At 29.8% G+C, this 17,377-nt stretch overlaps 3 protein-coding genes across 4 annotated transcripts; all 3 read right to left on the reverse strand.

The window, feature by feature from the left end:
- Positions 1-287: 287 nt before the first annotated feature.
- Positions 288-4,138, reverse strand: LOC110649337 (bZIP transcription factor 29). Its single transcript, XM_021803867.2, has 4 exons — positions 2,303-4,138; positions 2,072-2,204; positions 1,903-1,987; positions 288-849 (listed from the first exon to the last, which is right to left on the reverse strand). The coding sequence occupies exons 1-4, from the start codon at positions 3,589-3,591 to the stop codon at positions 611-613; spliced, it is 1,746 nt and encodes a 581-aa protein (XP_021659559.2). The 5' UTR covers positions 3,592-4,138; the 3' UTR covers positions 288-610.
- Positions 4,139-11,395: 7,257 nt separating this feature from the next.
- On the reverse strand, positions 11,396-12,339 carry LOC110649338 (uncharacterized). Its single transcript, XM_021803868.2, has one exon. It carries the CDS (start codon positions 12,177-12,179, stop codon positions 11,601-11,603), a length of 579 nt encoding a protein of 192 aa, XP_021659560.2. The 5' UTR covers positions 12,180-12,339; the 3' UTR covers positions 11,396-11,600.
- Positions 12,340-13,777: 1,438 nt separating this feature from the next.
- LOC110649339 (protein BASIC PENTACYSTEINE4) lies at positions 13,778-17,067 on the reverse strand. Of its 2 annotated transcripts, XM_021803869.2 has the most exons (4): positions 16,687-17,067; positions 16,472-16,554; positions 14,935-15,110; positions 13,778-14,835 (listed from the first exon to the last, which is right to left on the reverse strand). In XM_021803869.2, exons 3-4 carry the CDS (start codon positions 15,001-15,003, stop codon positions 13,957-13,959), a joined length of 948 nt encoding a protein of 315 aa, XP_021659561.2. In that variant the 5' UTR covers positions 15,004-15,110; positions 16,472-16,554; positions 16,687-17,067; the 3' UTR covers positions 13,778-13,956. The 2 variants fall into 2 exon arrangements, with proteins under 2 accessions (XP_021659561.2, XP_021659562.2); XM_021803870.2 differs by lacking the exon at positions 16,472-16,554.
- Positions 17,068-17,377: the final 310 nt, after the last annotated feature.

Raw genomic sequence — 17,377 nt, forward strand, 5'->3', positions numbered from 1 at the left:
AAATTTAAATTTAAATTTATTTAACTCTCAACTCAAATAAAGGGGTTATGGACCGCAGCCAGCGACATTACACTAGACAAGAAAGATATCTCCCCGATGTCTACTTTATGGAATTTTTTTAAAAAAATTTTTGGTACAACAAAAAGAAACGATTTAATGGAACTCAATAAAATTCTATAAAATTTTTCAATTAAATGAACCCTAAGTAGGTAAAATTATCCCACCGAGCACAAATTTTCATATCCATTCATCAGTCAATGAACTAATCAAAGCAGCCAGTCCCATGGTAAGCAAATCCACAAGCAATTCTTTCACTGAAATAAAACAAATGAGTTCCAGTTCTCAACCATTCTGGCATCTCAACAAAACATCAGGTCTAAGAAATGTTCTCATTATGATTTATATATCTAACACAGATAAATAAAAGCTATGATCATAAACAACATATGTATAAGGCCTGTATATCACTTTAAAATGGTGTTCCGAGTTGGATGGGTAATGACTAGGAGCTTGAAAACTAATGAATGAATGCACTGAACAAAACAAATACAAAGCACCAGAAATTGTAAGACAAATAAAAAGCAACAGTAGCCATCTTATCCTTCATATCCTATTGATTGGACTCTGAATTTGAAGATGTGTTTCCATTTTGTTGTTGCGGCTGCGGCTGCGGCTGCAATTGATGCATGTTCATTGGGGAGGGTGATTGTTGCTGTTGCTGCAGCTGGAACATCTGGGCGTTGATGGAAAGCTGCTGAACCATGCCCTTGGTTGGGTCAGAATCCCCACTGATCTCTGCAGTAGCAATCTTTAATCGTCGAACCTCAGCAGTCAATGCTTCATTTAGAGCTGTCTCAATTCAACACAATTGAGTATGAATCTACCAAGCACTCAATATTCGCACAAATAACTACTGACAGAATAGTTGTACAAAAAACACTTCAAAAGAAGCCCTTTCACACTGTTTTTTCACCACTTCAACCTAACTCACTAGAATAAAGACAGAAACACACAATACAAAGGAAATCTCAACTAAATTGCATGTGCCATACAATACTAATGACCCATCTAGTAGCATATTAATATAGTACAAAAGTGACCGGATGTTGAATCTTTGAACTAATCACTGTGCAATAACTGGTTGTGAAATGCTCTGATTGCATTTCAGAAACACCTTCATGTCAGTGTTTTGAGTGTTCTCATTGCCGCACAAATGAAAGATCAGGAGAGAGGTGAGTTTTGTTCCCCGTCACTAATCAATTTTCCCATCACTATTACTGTGCTGGTATGGGCTACAGGGAAATCATAAACCAGCTGCATTCCATGTTAAACCAACTTCTATCTTCTTCTTTAGAAAAGAGACAAGAACCAAGTTTTTGCACCAATAGGTATAAGAAAGAGGAGTTTGTCACTCTACTATTTCCAACTACTGTGTGACATGATGAACATGCTGAAATTGATGCCGCTATTTTGTATTGCAATCAGGACATCAGACATCCAAGATCACATTTTAAAATTCTCTTCCGTCTTCATAGTGATTGCACAATTATTTGCTAAAAAAGGTCTCGGTGAAAACTTAGACATGGTAATGCAGCAATTATGTGTTCACAATTTTTAAGTTCCTAAATTGTGTATGTCCATGCTTTAAGATATTCAGCAACTGGTTGTCTATCAAGGTATCATGTTGAGAAATTCTCAATTTGAACAGTTGCATTTTCCAAATTATAAATTCAAGCTGTTGGTCTATCATTGGTTGGGTGAGACACTGAGACTAGACATGAGGACTCAACATCAATGACTTCATTTGGCATGCAAATATGCTTTTCATATGCCACAATATTATAAATGAATGGAATAATATTGTCTATTGAAGTAAGAATGGAGGGAAAAAAATGTCTATACCATCTCGGAGTTGTGCCTGTTGCTCCATGGCTTGTAGACGAAACTTCAATTCATTATTCTGGTTGGTAAGCCCAACAGAATCTCTCTGAATGCAATAGACAATAATAATAGAACTTAGATGAGGTAAAATAGATATAAGCAACATAAATTATGTATTCCAAGTCCCCACCTGTAAAAGAGTAAGCTGAGCAGACAGTGTGGTAGCTTCTGTCTGGAGAGTCTGAACCTTGTGCTCCAATTCTGAAATATATCTCATCTTCCTTTCTTTGGAACGAGCAGCTGATTGACGATTTGCCAAAATCCTAAAATGGACCAACCAGTTGAAAAAAAATCAAACCAATTTTGCAAATGAAACCACTGAATAACTACAGTGAAGCAATAAAGTAGAGCAAACATGTACCTTTTTGCACGCTTTGGATCCGTTACTGCAATCTCAGCAAGTTTCTCATTTGCCATAATTTTCTTAAGCTCAGCACCACTAAACTCGCCATTTCCAAACTCCAAACTAAAGGCATTCCCATCCAATGAATTACTAGGTGATAGTTGTCCTGGTCGAGTTCCTGGTGAAGGTGGCAGCTTTGGAGACTCATCTCCAAAGTTCAACTTGCCCATGAAACTATCCATTGAAACACTTCTGTAGTGTCTGGTGGTTGAAGCGATATCCCCTCCAGCAGTCCTTTTGATCCCCTCCCTCTTCTCGGTTGAAGAACTCAATCCTCTTGGCAAACTACTCCCACTTTCATTCACACTGCTTTCTGCCTCATTTTCACTACTTTCCCCTCCATTAGTCTTCGTTCCACTAGCTCTACTATCCAAATCCTCACGATTCTCATTACCATTCTTATCATCAGTTCCGGACGAGTTCAGCGCATCAATGTTGTCCAAATTCATATAAGCAGAAAACAAATCATCCACAACTTCACCTTCAGATTTCCTCTCGCCCATCCCCTCAGCATTGCTATCACCACCTCTCTCCCATTCCCTTTTCACCAACTGGACTGGCTTAGCCACCCATGGATTCTCTTTCCCAGACACTGACCGCTCTAGAACACCTGAACCCCTCAACTGAACAAGAGGTGGCGAAGATTGCATAACATTCGTAAACCCAAATGGAATATCACTGTTAGACCTCCTATGTGTCTTGCGTGGGGGCAAGCTCTCACCAACTCGTGAAGTATTACCCTTATTAAAGGGCGAGGGTGGTAATAGGGAATGAGCACTTGCATCCCTGTCTTCCATGGACACATCAGCTGGTATTGGGTCAGACACAGACGCTGAAGAGGAATCGCGGAAAGGGGCCGGACTTAACGGTGGCAGTGAATCAAGCGAGAAAAATGATGAAGGCTGAGATAAAGATCTTGAATGGGTAGGCCCTGGACTAAAGTTCGGGGAACCCATCTGCTGGCTAGTTGGCCTAGACACCGGGATCTGGGAATACGGCGAAATGGGTGGGATCTGATTGGGGTGGGAGGGTGGTATCCCTACTCTTTTGCTATTATCAGTGCTAAAATTCTGTGCAAAGTGTGCAAAATGCCTGGCACGCGTATGGGTCTGGTTCAATTGGGGTATATCGAGCTGGTTAATTGATAAAAATGGTTGTTTAGGCATTGATGAAGACGATTGCGTAGTCCCAAACGAAGATTGAAGCCTTTGCATCATTTCACTATTAGCCTCTTCAGTATCACCCATTCTCTTGAACTTGAAAAACTACTCCTAATCTATATTTCTATAATGCCCCAAACTAAAACCTTTAACTATCCACCAAAAACCCCCAATTTAAGATTAACCCAGTTCACTTTTACCAAGGCCCCAATCGATAAATCAATAAACCAAATCAAATTCCTAGAATCTGCAAGAAAATACAGAATTTTCACTTGAGTAGTATTATTGAAAAGCAGCAATACCTTGTTAACAATAGAAGGGTCATTTCAAGCACAATGAAGGAACCGGCGAGCAGAAAACTTCTCTTGATTATAGCATTTCAGGGTTCTACTGGCGGAAATGGCGAAGAAAAAAGAAACAAGAATCAAGAAGCTAAAAGCTAAAGCTAAGCAGGCGGTTTCTCTCTCTAGTTTTCTTAGGTTTTCCCTATCTAGAATTTCACTTTCTGTGATCTTCAGTTGTTTCTTTCTCTCTACAAATAATAAAAAGATTTAAAAAAAAAAAAAAAGCGTATCTGTGAGTGTGTATGAGTGTTTTTTTTTTGTCAAAGAAGATGAAGAGAAGACTACGACACGGATTTCATGACGGAAGGAACGCGTGAATTTAAGAAGAATTTCATTTGGATGACATTTGAATTTCGGCTGAATTTGAATTTAATTCCGACCTCATTTCTTTCCATTCTACCCTTCTTCTCCGCAGCTTATTTAGCAATGAATTCCGACATTGGATTTTTTGCACTGTTTGAATGTTTCTCATTGTCACGCGCTTATTTCTCCAATTAAAATTTCATTCAGATTCAATTATATAACAAATCTTAATAATATAAAAAGGAGAGTTCAATTTAATTTAATATCATGTGATTTTACACTTTCTAAATAATTAATAAAAAAATAATATTAATTTTGATATCGTGATTTCATATAAAGAGATTAAATGAGAAAATATTAAAAAATAATTTAAAATTAAATTTGATAAATTTTAATAATAAAAATATTAAAAAATAAAATAATTTTTTTAAAATTAATACTTTTAGAAAGTTTTAATGAAATGCATACTGTACAAAACATTTTTAGATTAATTAAAAGTATTTTAAACAAATATTATATGTGATTTATTAATTGAATATAATTTGTTTAAAATTTTTACATGAATGAATTCCTATGGTAGAGAATATGATATGATATAAACAATTAAGAATGTAGCATGAATAATTCAAAACATGGAATATCATTTTATTTTTAAAAAAAAATTAAAAAATTACAGGTTCTTTTTTATTTATTTAATTTTAAATTAAAAATTTAAACTCATTGTAATATTGAAAATATTCTAATAATACTGAAAATTGAGCAGTGTGTTGCATGAGCCATGGAGGAGGGTTGGCTACTTAGGCTAAAGTTTAGTTTATATGACAATTTTATGTATTTTATGGTTATTTTCTTTTATTATAAATTAAAATTAATTTATTATAGAAAATAAGAAAATTTAATTAAATTTTATAATTTATTATATATAATTTTTAAAAATTAATTTTTTTCTTAAAATTTTTAGTTATGAAAAATTTATTACTTTCTATATTCTTTTGCAAATAATTTTTTTTCCATTTTATTTACTTTTTTAAAAAATTAAGGAAGCATTAATTTTTTTTATAACTTTAGCCTTATTGATTATTATCTCTAATGTATTGATATTTTTCTTATCACCTTTCTTTATTTTAATTAAATACAATGATATTATAGTTCATTATTAATATTTTTTTTATAAAAATAAAGTTATCTAATTATTTCTTTAATTCTTATAAAAAAAACTTTAAAAAGCACTGAAAATAGGAAATAACTTAACAAAAAAAAAGTTAATTGCCTTACATATAATTTTTATAACAATTATTTTTTACATTAAGTTAATAATTTTTTCATAATTAACAATTTTACTTAAAAAATATTAATTTACAAAAATCACATGATATGTATTATAAAATTTTATTAAAACATCTTACTTTTTATAATAAATTAATTTTACTTTATAATAAAAGCAAATAACCATAAAATACATATGATAGTTATGAATTTTCTTTTTTTCACTTCTTTTCATTTTTTTTTATATTTCTTTTTGAACCTATAAGTTGCAATTGTGCATCATCTACCTTATTTTATTTCTATTTATGTATATCCACATTATCTTTCTCACATTTTCAAAGTTATTTATCTATGAAACATACTCTAATTAGTCTTTTTTTTCTAATTTTAAAACATATAAGGTAAAAAATTTTAGATTTATTTTTTTCTTTTTTTATTATAAATTTATTATTATTATTATTATTATTATTAATTTATCAATATATATAAATTAACAATTCTTAACAATAAATTTCAATTTAATCATGTTGAAGCTATTTTTAAATTTATGAAATTGTAAATTTAAGACAAAATATGAGATTTCAAATATAATTGAATCACACTTGAATTTTAACTATTAATTTTGAAAATATTTGGAAAGGTAGCATCAAATTAATTTCATGTTTTATTGTTTGCCAAAAATAAAAATCATGTTTTCTTGTATAATTATCCCTTTTTTTCATACATGGGTATACTTGAGTTGTTTCTTTCTGTCATAAGGGGTACCCATCTATAATTTGCTTTCTAATGCATTCACTAATTAAATCCTTCCCTTTTTTGATATTGAGGACCATGTTTGCTTTTAAGTGTTGGAAATCACCTCTACTTTTCTTGATCTTCAACAATTAGGTTAATCTATTTAGTAACATTCTAATATCATCAAGTGTAAGCTCATTTAGACCCAATAGTGCTGATTATGAAAGCTTAATTTTGGAAATTTTTTCTTCTTAATTAGCAGTTGTTTTGATTTTTTTTTTATCAACTGCGTGGTATTTTCATTCACACATATGGATGGGACTAATTTACACTTGGGTCGAGAATGGTATTCAAGTAAAACCTTTTCAACAAATATAACTCCAATATTTGAACCTTGACATTGTAGGTAAGGGCTCTATTCGATAATATTAGATGTTTTAGTAGTCGTTGCCCATTTTAATGATTATCAGTTATTTTACTAGCTATTAATAATTAAATATTAGAGACTAATAGTTTATTGTTTATATAATGATTCAAAGAAAATTTGTTTATTAAAAATAAACGTTGGATTAGTTATTAAATACAGAAACAATGATATCGTCTTGTTAACCTTAGTTAAAATACTCTCTTAAACTCTAAAAATCAGGAGGGTAACTTTTAATGAATCATTCGTTCAACCTTTAAACACTAATATAAAAATTACTCTACTATACAGTATAAATAAGAGAAGTAGTATTTTGATTAGAGTTAAAATATTAAATTCTACCTCAAAAACTGTTGTCAAACAAGATCAAAAATCACTTGAAATTAACTTCATGCCACTGATTAAATTAACCACTTATTTATTTGATTTTATTTTTTTATTTAAATTAAGATATTCAATTAAAATTTTTATAAAAAAATTCACTAAAATTTATTAATAATAAAGTAATATTATTTAAATTAATTTTTATATAATCAAATTATTTTTAGTCATTAAAAATTATAAATAACCATTAGTATATTACAAGCAATAGTTGAAACAATGATGATATTTATTTTCATAGATGATAAATTATTTATCACAATTATATATATAAAGTTAAAGTTAAATGTAATTTTTAAATTATTTTTCTATTATTTACTTTTAAAATAAAATAATAAAAAATATATTAAAACATATTTTAAAATATATGACAAGTAAATATGGCATTCTACATGACAAATCAAGAGATGATGGTAATTTTTTTTTTTTTTTTTTTTTAGGATCACAAAAATTTTTTGTGAGAATTATGAAAGGAGAAGGCTATACTTCTTCTAATATAGTCTATATCATGTAGTAGTTCATCAATGATGTGTCCCAAATAGAAAAAAGCAAATAAATCAGGTCCAACATATTCAAATTATTTTAACTTATGTGATTTTGAATATGATTTGATCCACTCATTTTGAGTTATTATTTTAATTAATCTATGAGTTATATATAATTTTAATTAAAATATTTTTTTGTGAAATTTTTTTTTAATTTAAGATTTTTTTTTCTTCTTATTAGAAAACACTTGCATACACCTAATGCATTACATCAAATTAATAGATAAGTATTAATTAATTCATTTTATAAAAATGAATTTTTTTCTTTTTAAATTTAAAGACGAATTTATTATTAATTCAAAGTTTCGTTTATTTTGTAGAAAATAAGTTGTATATAAAAAATATTTTTGTAAAATTTATTTTTTCAAAAAATATTTTTTATGAAAATATTTTCTATTATTTAATTATAATATTAAACTAATATTATATATTTTTATCACGTATATATAAATATTTTCACATTTTAATAAAATTATCAAAATCTAAAAATAAGATTTTTCTTTTCTTAAAATTAACATACTTTTTCCTTTAAAATATAAAATATTTTCAATTAATCTATTTTTTTAATATCCAAACACTAAAAAATTAGAAAAATGTTTTGAGAAAAATATTTTTCACAACACAAACAAAGCCTAAATTTAAAAATTCTTATATCTTTTTCTATCTATTTTTTTTTTAATCTCAAAATTACTTGCCATAATAGTTTCCTTTGATGAATGTTTTAGGTTGTATCATTGAAGTTATGCTCACCAATTGCTCAAGGAAGTGCAACCCTTTGAGAAGTAATGATGTTATTTGATTTGCATTATTAAATTAAATTTTTTTTTTAAATTGAGTATTTTATTTCTTGAAAAGTTGCATTATCAAATCAATATATTTTTATAATTTTTATTTTAAACTATAAATTTTATTTTTTACAACTTTAAGTATGAAGACTTAAATCAACTCATAAGTAGTTTGTTTATTATATTTTTTTAATTTGAAATTAGACATTAAATTTATTTAAAAATTAAAAAATCCCCTTAATCAATATTAAAAGGGTTTATATGTTATGAAAACAATTCATGAAGTTATTTTTAACTATAACATGTCTCAAATTTAATAAATTTAATTTTTGTATTACCATTAACTAAGAATACATAAGATATATATATATATATACACACACACATAAGGTTGAGTTAGTTTGCAGAGCCAACCACCCAACTAATTGAAAATAATAAATTTTTGCATGAATTGTGAGGTACCTTTTATTTTTGACTTTTTATCCATCACTAAACCTAAAAGCAATCAAATGGCCCCCATTTAGTTTAGCATTATTGATTTCTTACTCCTTTAGTTGACATATGGAGACACCGACATCAATTCATGATATCATAAACATATTTGTACAATTATACTTTATATTATAATTAATAATTTTATATTAAAATTAGAGAATTATATATATATATATATATATATATATATATATATATATATATATATATATATATATATAATCAATTCTAAAATCAAACGTTATTATTTTTTTATACCATTAGTTTTAGTTTTAATTGATACTTAAATTCGAGATTTCATAATTTTAATAAAAACTTTCATACAATTGAATTAAAGCTCATTGATAAATTTAAATAATAATTAATAAATTATGGAGCGTTCATAATGATTATTATTGAAATAACATAAAAAAAGATAACGATGAGAGAAGATGAGTCATAGTCGAAAAGAGGGTTCTTCACTTTTTTTCATTTCATTTAAAGTCGTATATGAGATTTTCATTTCACACGACTTCTAAATGATAAGAGAAAAAAGATAGATTCTTTTTTCTTTTTATTACTTTGCATGATATATATCAATTGCTTTATGAAAATGGGGAAGAACAATTCTTATTCCTCAGTGAAGTTTCAATGGGTATTCAATAGATAAGCATTAATCTTTATTGTATAGCTCAAAATACAAAAATAATTTTGAATGATTATATGTGGCATCATTAAAACATGTACCATAAATTTGGTGATATAAGTTCTAATAATTAGTCATAGCTACCATTATGTGGTGGGTTGAAAGAAGAAGCAATGGGTCCATTGGTAGCTCATTGTCCCATTCTCAATTCCCAAAAGGATAAAACTCAATTTTTTAGGGTTTTTAAAAAATCCCAAAAATTGGGTTGGGTTGCAATGTCCAATATGTTGATGAACAATGTTACCAAAAGTGAGACCATGGCATTAGGCATTAGGAATACGATGCATATATGGTCAATTAGAGGTTCTATCCCAAGTCCCTGCCTTTTAAAAAAATTGGTCTAAAAACTCACATGCAAAGACACAAGTTGGTATTATAGCACTGCCCTTAGGGTTATCTCTCACCAATGTGGCCCTAAGTTGGAATTCACCAAACCCACAAAGAGCACAAGCCTTGTTCAAATTGAAAAATTGCCCCTTCATTTCTATCCATCCATCTAGTTTGGTTCTTTGCTAACATGTTTACATTTAAGGGATCCCAAAAACTTAAGGCATGGTGGGGGCTTCCCACAAGGTAAGTCATGGGCCATAAGTGTGGCCTAAGGCTAATTTGATACACTAATGAGGTGCTAGTTGCATGATTAACACTGAGATTTTAGGATGGTAATATTTAAGGTTTGAGTTTGAAAAATGTCATGTCTCGCTATGTCTCTTAGAGTTTTCAGGCTATTTCAAGAGGTCAAGAAGTGATTAGTCAGATAAGTATGAGATATCTCTCGTATGAAAAAAAAAAAAATTTACCCATATTTGGATGGATGGAATTAATTTAGAATCTATGAACTCTACTAAAATTCATAAAATAACAAATCATAGAATTTAAGATTTTATAGTTTCGTATAAAAATAAATAACAATTTTATATTGAAATTACTTACAAATTCATGTTTGGTTGAATAGTTAACTTCAATCAATTTTAAAAGTAAATTCCAAAATGTACCACTTAATTTTTAAAAACTATAATTATAATTTTCAATTAATTTCAAAACATGTTGACCATGTCTACTACATAATGTGTTAGGCCATGTTGTTCTAGTAAAGTTTCTTATTATATTAAAATTTACAAAATTTTAAAAAAAATTAATTTAAAATATAAATAGTTTTAAGGAAATGAAAATGATTTAAATCGTAAAATTAATGTTAAATAAATAATAATTTAGATTTAAATATATAATAAATAAAAAAATATTATAAAATATATAGTTTGAATTTATATATATTGTAAATGAATGATAGAAATTAGTGTAATTTATAAATTTTGTAAAATTCCTCATTCAAAATTCATTAAAATTCAAACGTTTGTATGTATAGTAATTACTCTAGCAATTCAATGATTGTGTATATAATAAGATAACAAAATTAATTTAATTTTCTTTTAAAGTTTTAATTTGCATATAAAAAAAAATTGAAACAAGTGGTCGATAAGATAAATAGAAAACAAAAATTGATAATAGTTTAATATTACTATAATTTTAAATTATTGATTATTAATTTTTAAAATTTAATTTAAAAATTATATTTATAAATAATTAATGTTGATTAAGCGCCAAACTCTTTAGGCTTTAAGTTTAATTTTGAGTGTAGTGTGGACAGATATGTTAAGTCTTTTTTTTTTTAATTTTTTAATAAATTTTTTATTAAAAAAAAAAATTAATAACGCTTGACAAAGAGGTTGAAAAATCAGAAGAATATACCAATGTAAGGTAGGCAAGAAGTAGGAACATGTTAAAGTTCCATATATCTCTCTTAAAGAAATTAAAGAGATAAACAAAGAGATAACGAAACAATAAAAAATAAAAAAATAAAAAAAAGAAGTAAAAGATAAGATAAATACCCCACGATTGATGGAGCATTTCTAGGTTCTAGCTTGTCCTTTAAGCTATTGGGATTGGAAAATGTCATCAATAATGTCTGTCTGATTAATGTCTACAAGGAACATTCACATTGATTTTCAATGTACAAATGCACTTCTCTCCAATAATTTCTCTACCCAATTACTTCCAATATTGGAATTCTTTTAAGAGGATAAAAGATACAATATTGGAATTCACCTGCAAACTAGAACCATGAAATCAATATCATAATCTGCAACTAAATGAACGCTTAATCATGCCATAATCAATATAATTGATAGGCAATCTAAGAGAAAATGTTCGTTTCAAGTTCGAATTTTTATTGATGACATTCGATCCTTGAGGAGCAATCAGCATTAACCTTGTACAAGTAGGTTCTACAGCAGCCAAGTTGATGGGTTGATTACCATGAGCATGATCACTAGGCACCACAGAAAGAGCTAGCTCATTTTCAACTTCTTGGACTAGTGGGGAAGTACTCTGAACATTCTCCTCAAAGCACAAACTTAATGAATGAACATTTTGTTCCTTTTTGTTCAAGAAATTGGCAGAGATGAAGCAGATCATCAACACGAAAACTACGAATGCCATCATCAATGGTGCATAGTAGACGATCCAGTCGTATTCAGGGTGGTACTGACCATGTAAGATCCATTGAACTAGCAGGGCAGTGCCCAAGGAGAAGGTGGCAATGTTACTGATGATGAAGAGGGTAAGGATTCTTGGGTTGGGCAGATTAAAGAAAGAACTCACATTAGTAGCCCAAAGTGAGAGTTTGGTTTCAGTGGGCGCTTTTGATTTCATGTTAGAGTGAGAGAGAATGGGATTTTTGCTTAGCAATTGAAAGAAAAATTGGAGGAAAGAAGAAGCTATATGATGGAGAAAATAAGAATGGAGTAAAGCTCTTGAAATTTGAATATTACCTGGAAGATATACAAACAAACCTGTTAATTCAAGAATCCAAATAGAGTTAAACTCTCTTATTATCTAGAACGGTCAATTGAAATTCGAATTTGAAACTTTATATTATAGTTTGAGATAAGGAGATAATTTCATTATTACATAATAAGAGGTGTTTGACTTAACTTATGAAAATCAATACCTAGTATTTATAAGCTAATTTGAGCTTTTAAATATTTAAAATTTTAAGCAGTTAATATATTTAGTAAAAAATAATTTATAAGACCATTTACTGTTAAAATGACTGAAAAAGATATTACATAAAATTTATGATGAAATTTTAAAAATTATTTCAATTAATGTATTAATTTTAAAAGATATTAAGCTTTAAAAATTATTATAAATGAATAAATTAACTTATTTTTAAAGCTTATAAGTATAAGCTGATTTGATTCGTTTATAAATTAATACAAATACTCTTTAAATTTCATTGATAAAATAAAAAGAAAAAAAAAAGTCTAAACACACCTCTTAACTTTTCATTAAAGGCTAAATAAGTCCAATTTTAACATTTGGGCCAAATAAATTCTTAATCTTTTGATCTAAGATCAAATAAACTTAAATTTTGAAAAAAAAAATAAAATAATGATTTTTCTAATTTTTTAATAATTAAATATTAGTTTATTAATTTTAAGTATTAAAAATTATTTAATATTTTAAAAAAAGAATAAAACATAAAATTAAAAATCCATTTTGTCTCCGCTAGCTGCAGCTATGCACTCATCGTGCTTGCATGTGGCCAATGATGTCGTGCTCTACTAGCTCGAGTTTTGATCGGTAGTGTAGGTGTAGCTAATAAACATTGCAGATTTGAAAATGTTTCAGATGGGTTTCAATCGGGTGAGATGAGTGTTGACGGGCTGCCAAGAGGAGTGCCCGATAAATGTTTCATTTTGTGTTAATGTTCTTAATTTTTTTTTTTTTTAAATTTGCTATTATGGGTTTAAATAGATCTGGGTTATTACTATTGTTACGTTGATGTGATATGGATTGTTTTTATGGGTTATGTTTTTTATGTTAACATGGCTTGTGAGGAGGGTACTCGGTTTATATGGTTCTTAAGGCAGTATTTTAGTTTTTCTTTTTTTTTTTAATCTTAATTAATAATAAAAAATAAATATTAGTATTTAAAATTTTAAAAATAATATTTTATTAGTAAAAAATTAATATTTTATTAAGATAAGACTCGATTAATTTTAAGTAAAAAGTCATGAATTCATTTGACCCAAAAATTGAAATTAAGTTTGCACTTTTATTCACAAAATATAATCATTTTTAAATTATGAAATCTTCTTCTAACACTGAAAATGATCTTATCTCCGTTTTTATTCATGTCTATGACATTTGAATTTAGAAATCTTTTCTAGTATGGAGAAAAGTTTTCAAATTTAAAAATATTGAAATGTCGAAATATCTTTTATATTTTTCTAAATATTCCTTCATAGATTAAATCATCATGTGATCTTCAGGAGATAGATATCTGAAATTAAAAATACAGTACCACACTAATCCGATTTCTATCAAGAAGCTCCACATTTTTTTACCACAAAACAGTTGAGCAAATACTTGATACAACATGAGATAAATTTAAGACCATGGGACGGCTCCAAAAAAGAAACATCTACTTGATGGTGATATAGCGATTTGTCCCATGTCTAGCCCAGTAGTCCTTGAGGTCTAGAGGGACTGATAGATCATGGCCTTCTGCTGCCAACCGACTAAGCAATTTTGTGAAGACACTACCACTCATCTTCCGTCCACCAACTCGGGCATGGCGCTTATTTGGCATCTGTGGTAATGGGTATGATGACAAGGTGGTAGTGCAACATGATGACTGCCACCCACCATTCCCCCATTTATAGCACTGATGTGGAACGCCGGTGCATGAGCAAACAGGCACTGGCATGGTGGTCTCATCGAAACTGACCAGGTTCAAGCCCGCATCTTGACTATCCCATTCAGCCTTAATCTTCTTCCCATCAGATGCGCCTTGTCTATTCAGATCTTCACCTACTTTAATGCCCTTCCTTGGTGACTTAGTTGCCTTTGATGATGCAGGTTTACTCTCTTTTGTTCGCTTTGTCTGACGTGGTTTAAGAGATTCAGCTGAAACAGTTGTTATAGGGAAGGCATCAGTGATGTGCATTTCTCCACTGTTAAGAGCTTCTGCCACAGCATTTGAATTGTACACAGGGTGAGGAATGCGCTTTGATCCTCGTTGATTTCCGTTGCCCACTGGAAAGTTCACACCATTTTCTCGGTATTGAATTGCTGCCAGTGCATTGTCTCTTTCCATCAAGGCTTTGTCCCGCTCAGCAAGGGCTTTTTCCCGCTCGTGGAGTGCCTCATCTCGTGCAGCCAATGCTTCCTTTTTTTCAGCCAGTGCCATATTCCGTTCTTGAATAGCAGTATCCCTCTCAGCAAGGATGGCCATGATCTTCTTATTCATCACTAGGGCATTATTTTGTTCCTTTAAATGAGGTGGTGGCATCAAACTCCACTACACATAAATAAATAGTATCTCCCTTAGATTGTTCTGAAATTGCATGATATAATAATAAACGAAATGCACTAGAATCTGGTGAAAAATTCTTCTTACTGGAGAATTTGCTGATTTGTAATAGTCAATCTTGTACCTCCCACTATGATGTTGTCCACCATCATCCATCTTATGTCAACGTTACTGTCAATGACGTAGGAATCAGGTTCAATCTGCTCCCTTACGATGAATGGCAGAATTTTAGGCAGCCACTAGTTTCTGGAAAGAGAAAACATCTGTTTTTGAAAAAGAAAAACAAAACTCAGGTTTCCATACCAAGAAAAGGAAGTTTAGAAATTTCATCATTCAGGAGGGAAAAACATGAAGTGTCAACAGAAATGTAACCATGCTTTTCCAGCAAGAAGAAAACAAACATAATCGTCTATTCCTATTGTGAAAGCATGTATTTTAGGAGAACTAAAACCCAATAACCAAAGAGACAATCCAGGTTAAGCATTCACTCTGAGCTACAAAAAAGGAAGCACAAACAGTAAGTAAACACACCTGTATGAGATACAAGAAAAGAAGTAAAGTCTTATTGCTTTTCTCTGTCAAAAAGACAAATTGCGAGAATGATAATTTTTTTAGGCATCCTCAATTGTTAAAAACAATCACCATGCTTATTGATTGGGACAAATGATACAGAACAATTAAACTATCAATCAATTCCAAGAACAGAATAATATCAAAAGAAAACTGTAATTACACAGGCACAACAAGAAAATCAAGATTCATGATTCAATCAAGGCCATGAGAACCAGAGATTCACAAACTATTGTTCAGTACATTTAAACCAACCAATGCAAGCATCAGGAACACTGCCCACAGAGCAAGGTATGAGAAGCTGAGAACAATCCATTTGTTAACAGCAACTACAATTCTTTAAAGTTGAATTGGGTTTGGAATGGAAAGCAGCTCAAATGAATATTAGCTAAGCAGTGGTAGAAAGAGGCAGTTAGAACCAAAGGAAATTAAAAAAAAATAATAATAATAAATAAAAAAGCTCTTAACAGCCGTGTGAAGAGTAATGCAAGGTAGAGATAGTAATGGGTAGGGCACCCGCAAATTTTAGGATACCCAAACCCATTTGGAAATTACCTTCTTACTACTCTACCAATCCCAAAACCCTTTACCATTACCGGCATACCATCCAAACCCGCCCAAACCCTTTTTTTCCCACATTTTTTGTTTGACATTTTAATTACATAAGAGATTCATGGGTCTACCCAAACCCTAAATATTCAAAAGCTATGGCAAATTCAACCTATCTATTGACAGCATAAGCATATATCAAGTAAATATAAATGAAGAAGAGACCACCTAGGTATGATTTCTACAAAATTGGACCCTGTATACAGGTTTGATTTATTCACCTTAACGAGACTTTATCTTATCATCTTAGTATTTACATTTTAATTTATCTAGTTTCAAACAGAGATCAAGTAATACACATGAAGCAAATTGAGCCAAATTGAAGGGCCAAACCAAATACCATATATTGCATCTTAAAATTGTAACAAACAGAACTGAGGAAAACCATAAAAAGCAAAAACCGAATAGCTGACAAAACAGCAAGCATAAAGACCAAGTAACTTACCAGTAACTGAGCAAACAAGACAACCAAAACAAGCCCACAAAAGAGAAACAGCAAGAATCTCGGCAACAGTAGAACAGCAAGATCTAAGAAATGATATTTAACTAAAAAAATAAGTGAAAAGCAACAGTAGAACAGCAAGAATATAGAGAAAATTAGAAAGGAAAAAAATACAATATATTAATTTAAATAAAACCAAAATCTACCCAGCAGATTACTTTTGTATTTTCTTTGAGCTCTCTGAGTTCTCTCATTTCCGCACAGTGAGAAATAGACAAATGCTGAGAGCGAGCAATCTAAAACTTTTGATTGAAAAGGGGACAACCGAAAATATCCCCTAAAAGGCGCCGACTACAGTGAAAGGAGTTCCAGATCTGAGAGAGAGGCCGAAGACAGTTGGGCCGTGAGCGAGAGAATTGGGAGTTCGGGGCTTGGGAGGAAGAGAGAGGGAGCTGGGGGTGGGGCGGCGGTGTCGCGCGCTTGAGAGAGCGAATGAGCGACGGAATGATGCTTAGGGGAACTTTAGGTTTAGATCAAGCAAGGATAGTGACGGATTGGGTACAACGAAAGTCATTCCACCTGTATTCGAATTCGCGGAGGGATTATTAGGCCAGTGTACATGCGTTTTTACTCTGAAAATATTGTTTCATTTTTTATAATTAATAAAAAAAGTTATTTTATTATATTAAAAACTTTTTTTTTTACAAAAAATAATTTCTATATAAAAAATATAAAAATATTTTTTTATTATTTAATTGTAATATTGAATTAATGTATATATTTATTTTATGCATAAGAGTATATTTATTTCACATAAAATATTTTTCATATTTTTTAATATTTAAGACACTCAAAAAAATTAGTTCATAAAAAATATTTTCTTAATCAAAAATATTTTCTTAATCAAAA

The sequence above is a fragment of the Hevea brasiliensis genome, chromosome 1 (assembly GCF_030052815.1).
Source record: "Hevea brasiliensis isolate MT/VB/25A 57/8 chromosome 1, ASM3005281v1, whole genome shotgun sequence".
Classification (NCBI taxonomy): Eukaryota; Viridiplantae; Streptophyta; class Magnoliopsida; order Malpighiales; family Euphorbiaceae; genus Hevea; species Hevea brasiliensis.

Excerpts from the sequence above, each read along its gene's own strand:
- LOC110649338 (XM_021803868.2), bottom strand. The coding sequence starts at position 12,179 with ATGAAATCAAAAGCGCCCACTGAAACCAAACTCTCACTTTGGGCTACT.
- LOC110649339 (XM_021803870.2), bottom strand. The coding sequence starts at position 15,003 with ATGGATGATGGTGGACAACATCATAGTGGGAGGTACAAGATTGACTAT. Across the intron at positions 14,836-14,934 it reads ACAAATCAGCAAATTCTCCA|TGGAGTTTGATGCCACCACC; the intron begins GTAAGAAGAATT and ends ATTTATGTGTAG.
- LOC110649337 (XM_021803867.2), bottom strand. The coding sequence starts at position 3,591 with ATGGGTGATACTGAAGAGGCTAATAGTGAAATGATGCAAAGGCTTCAA. Across the intron at positions 1,988-2,071 it reads CTCAGCTTACTCTTTTACAG|AGAGATTCTGTTGGGCTTAC; the intron begins GTGGGGACTTGG and ends TATTGCATTCAG. Across the intron at positions 850-1,902 it reads ACAGGCACAACTCCGAGATG|CTCTAAATGAAGCATTGACT; the intron begins GTATAGACATTT and ends GAATTGAGACAG.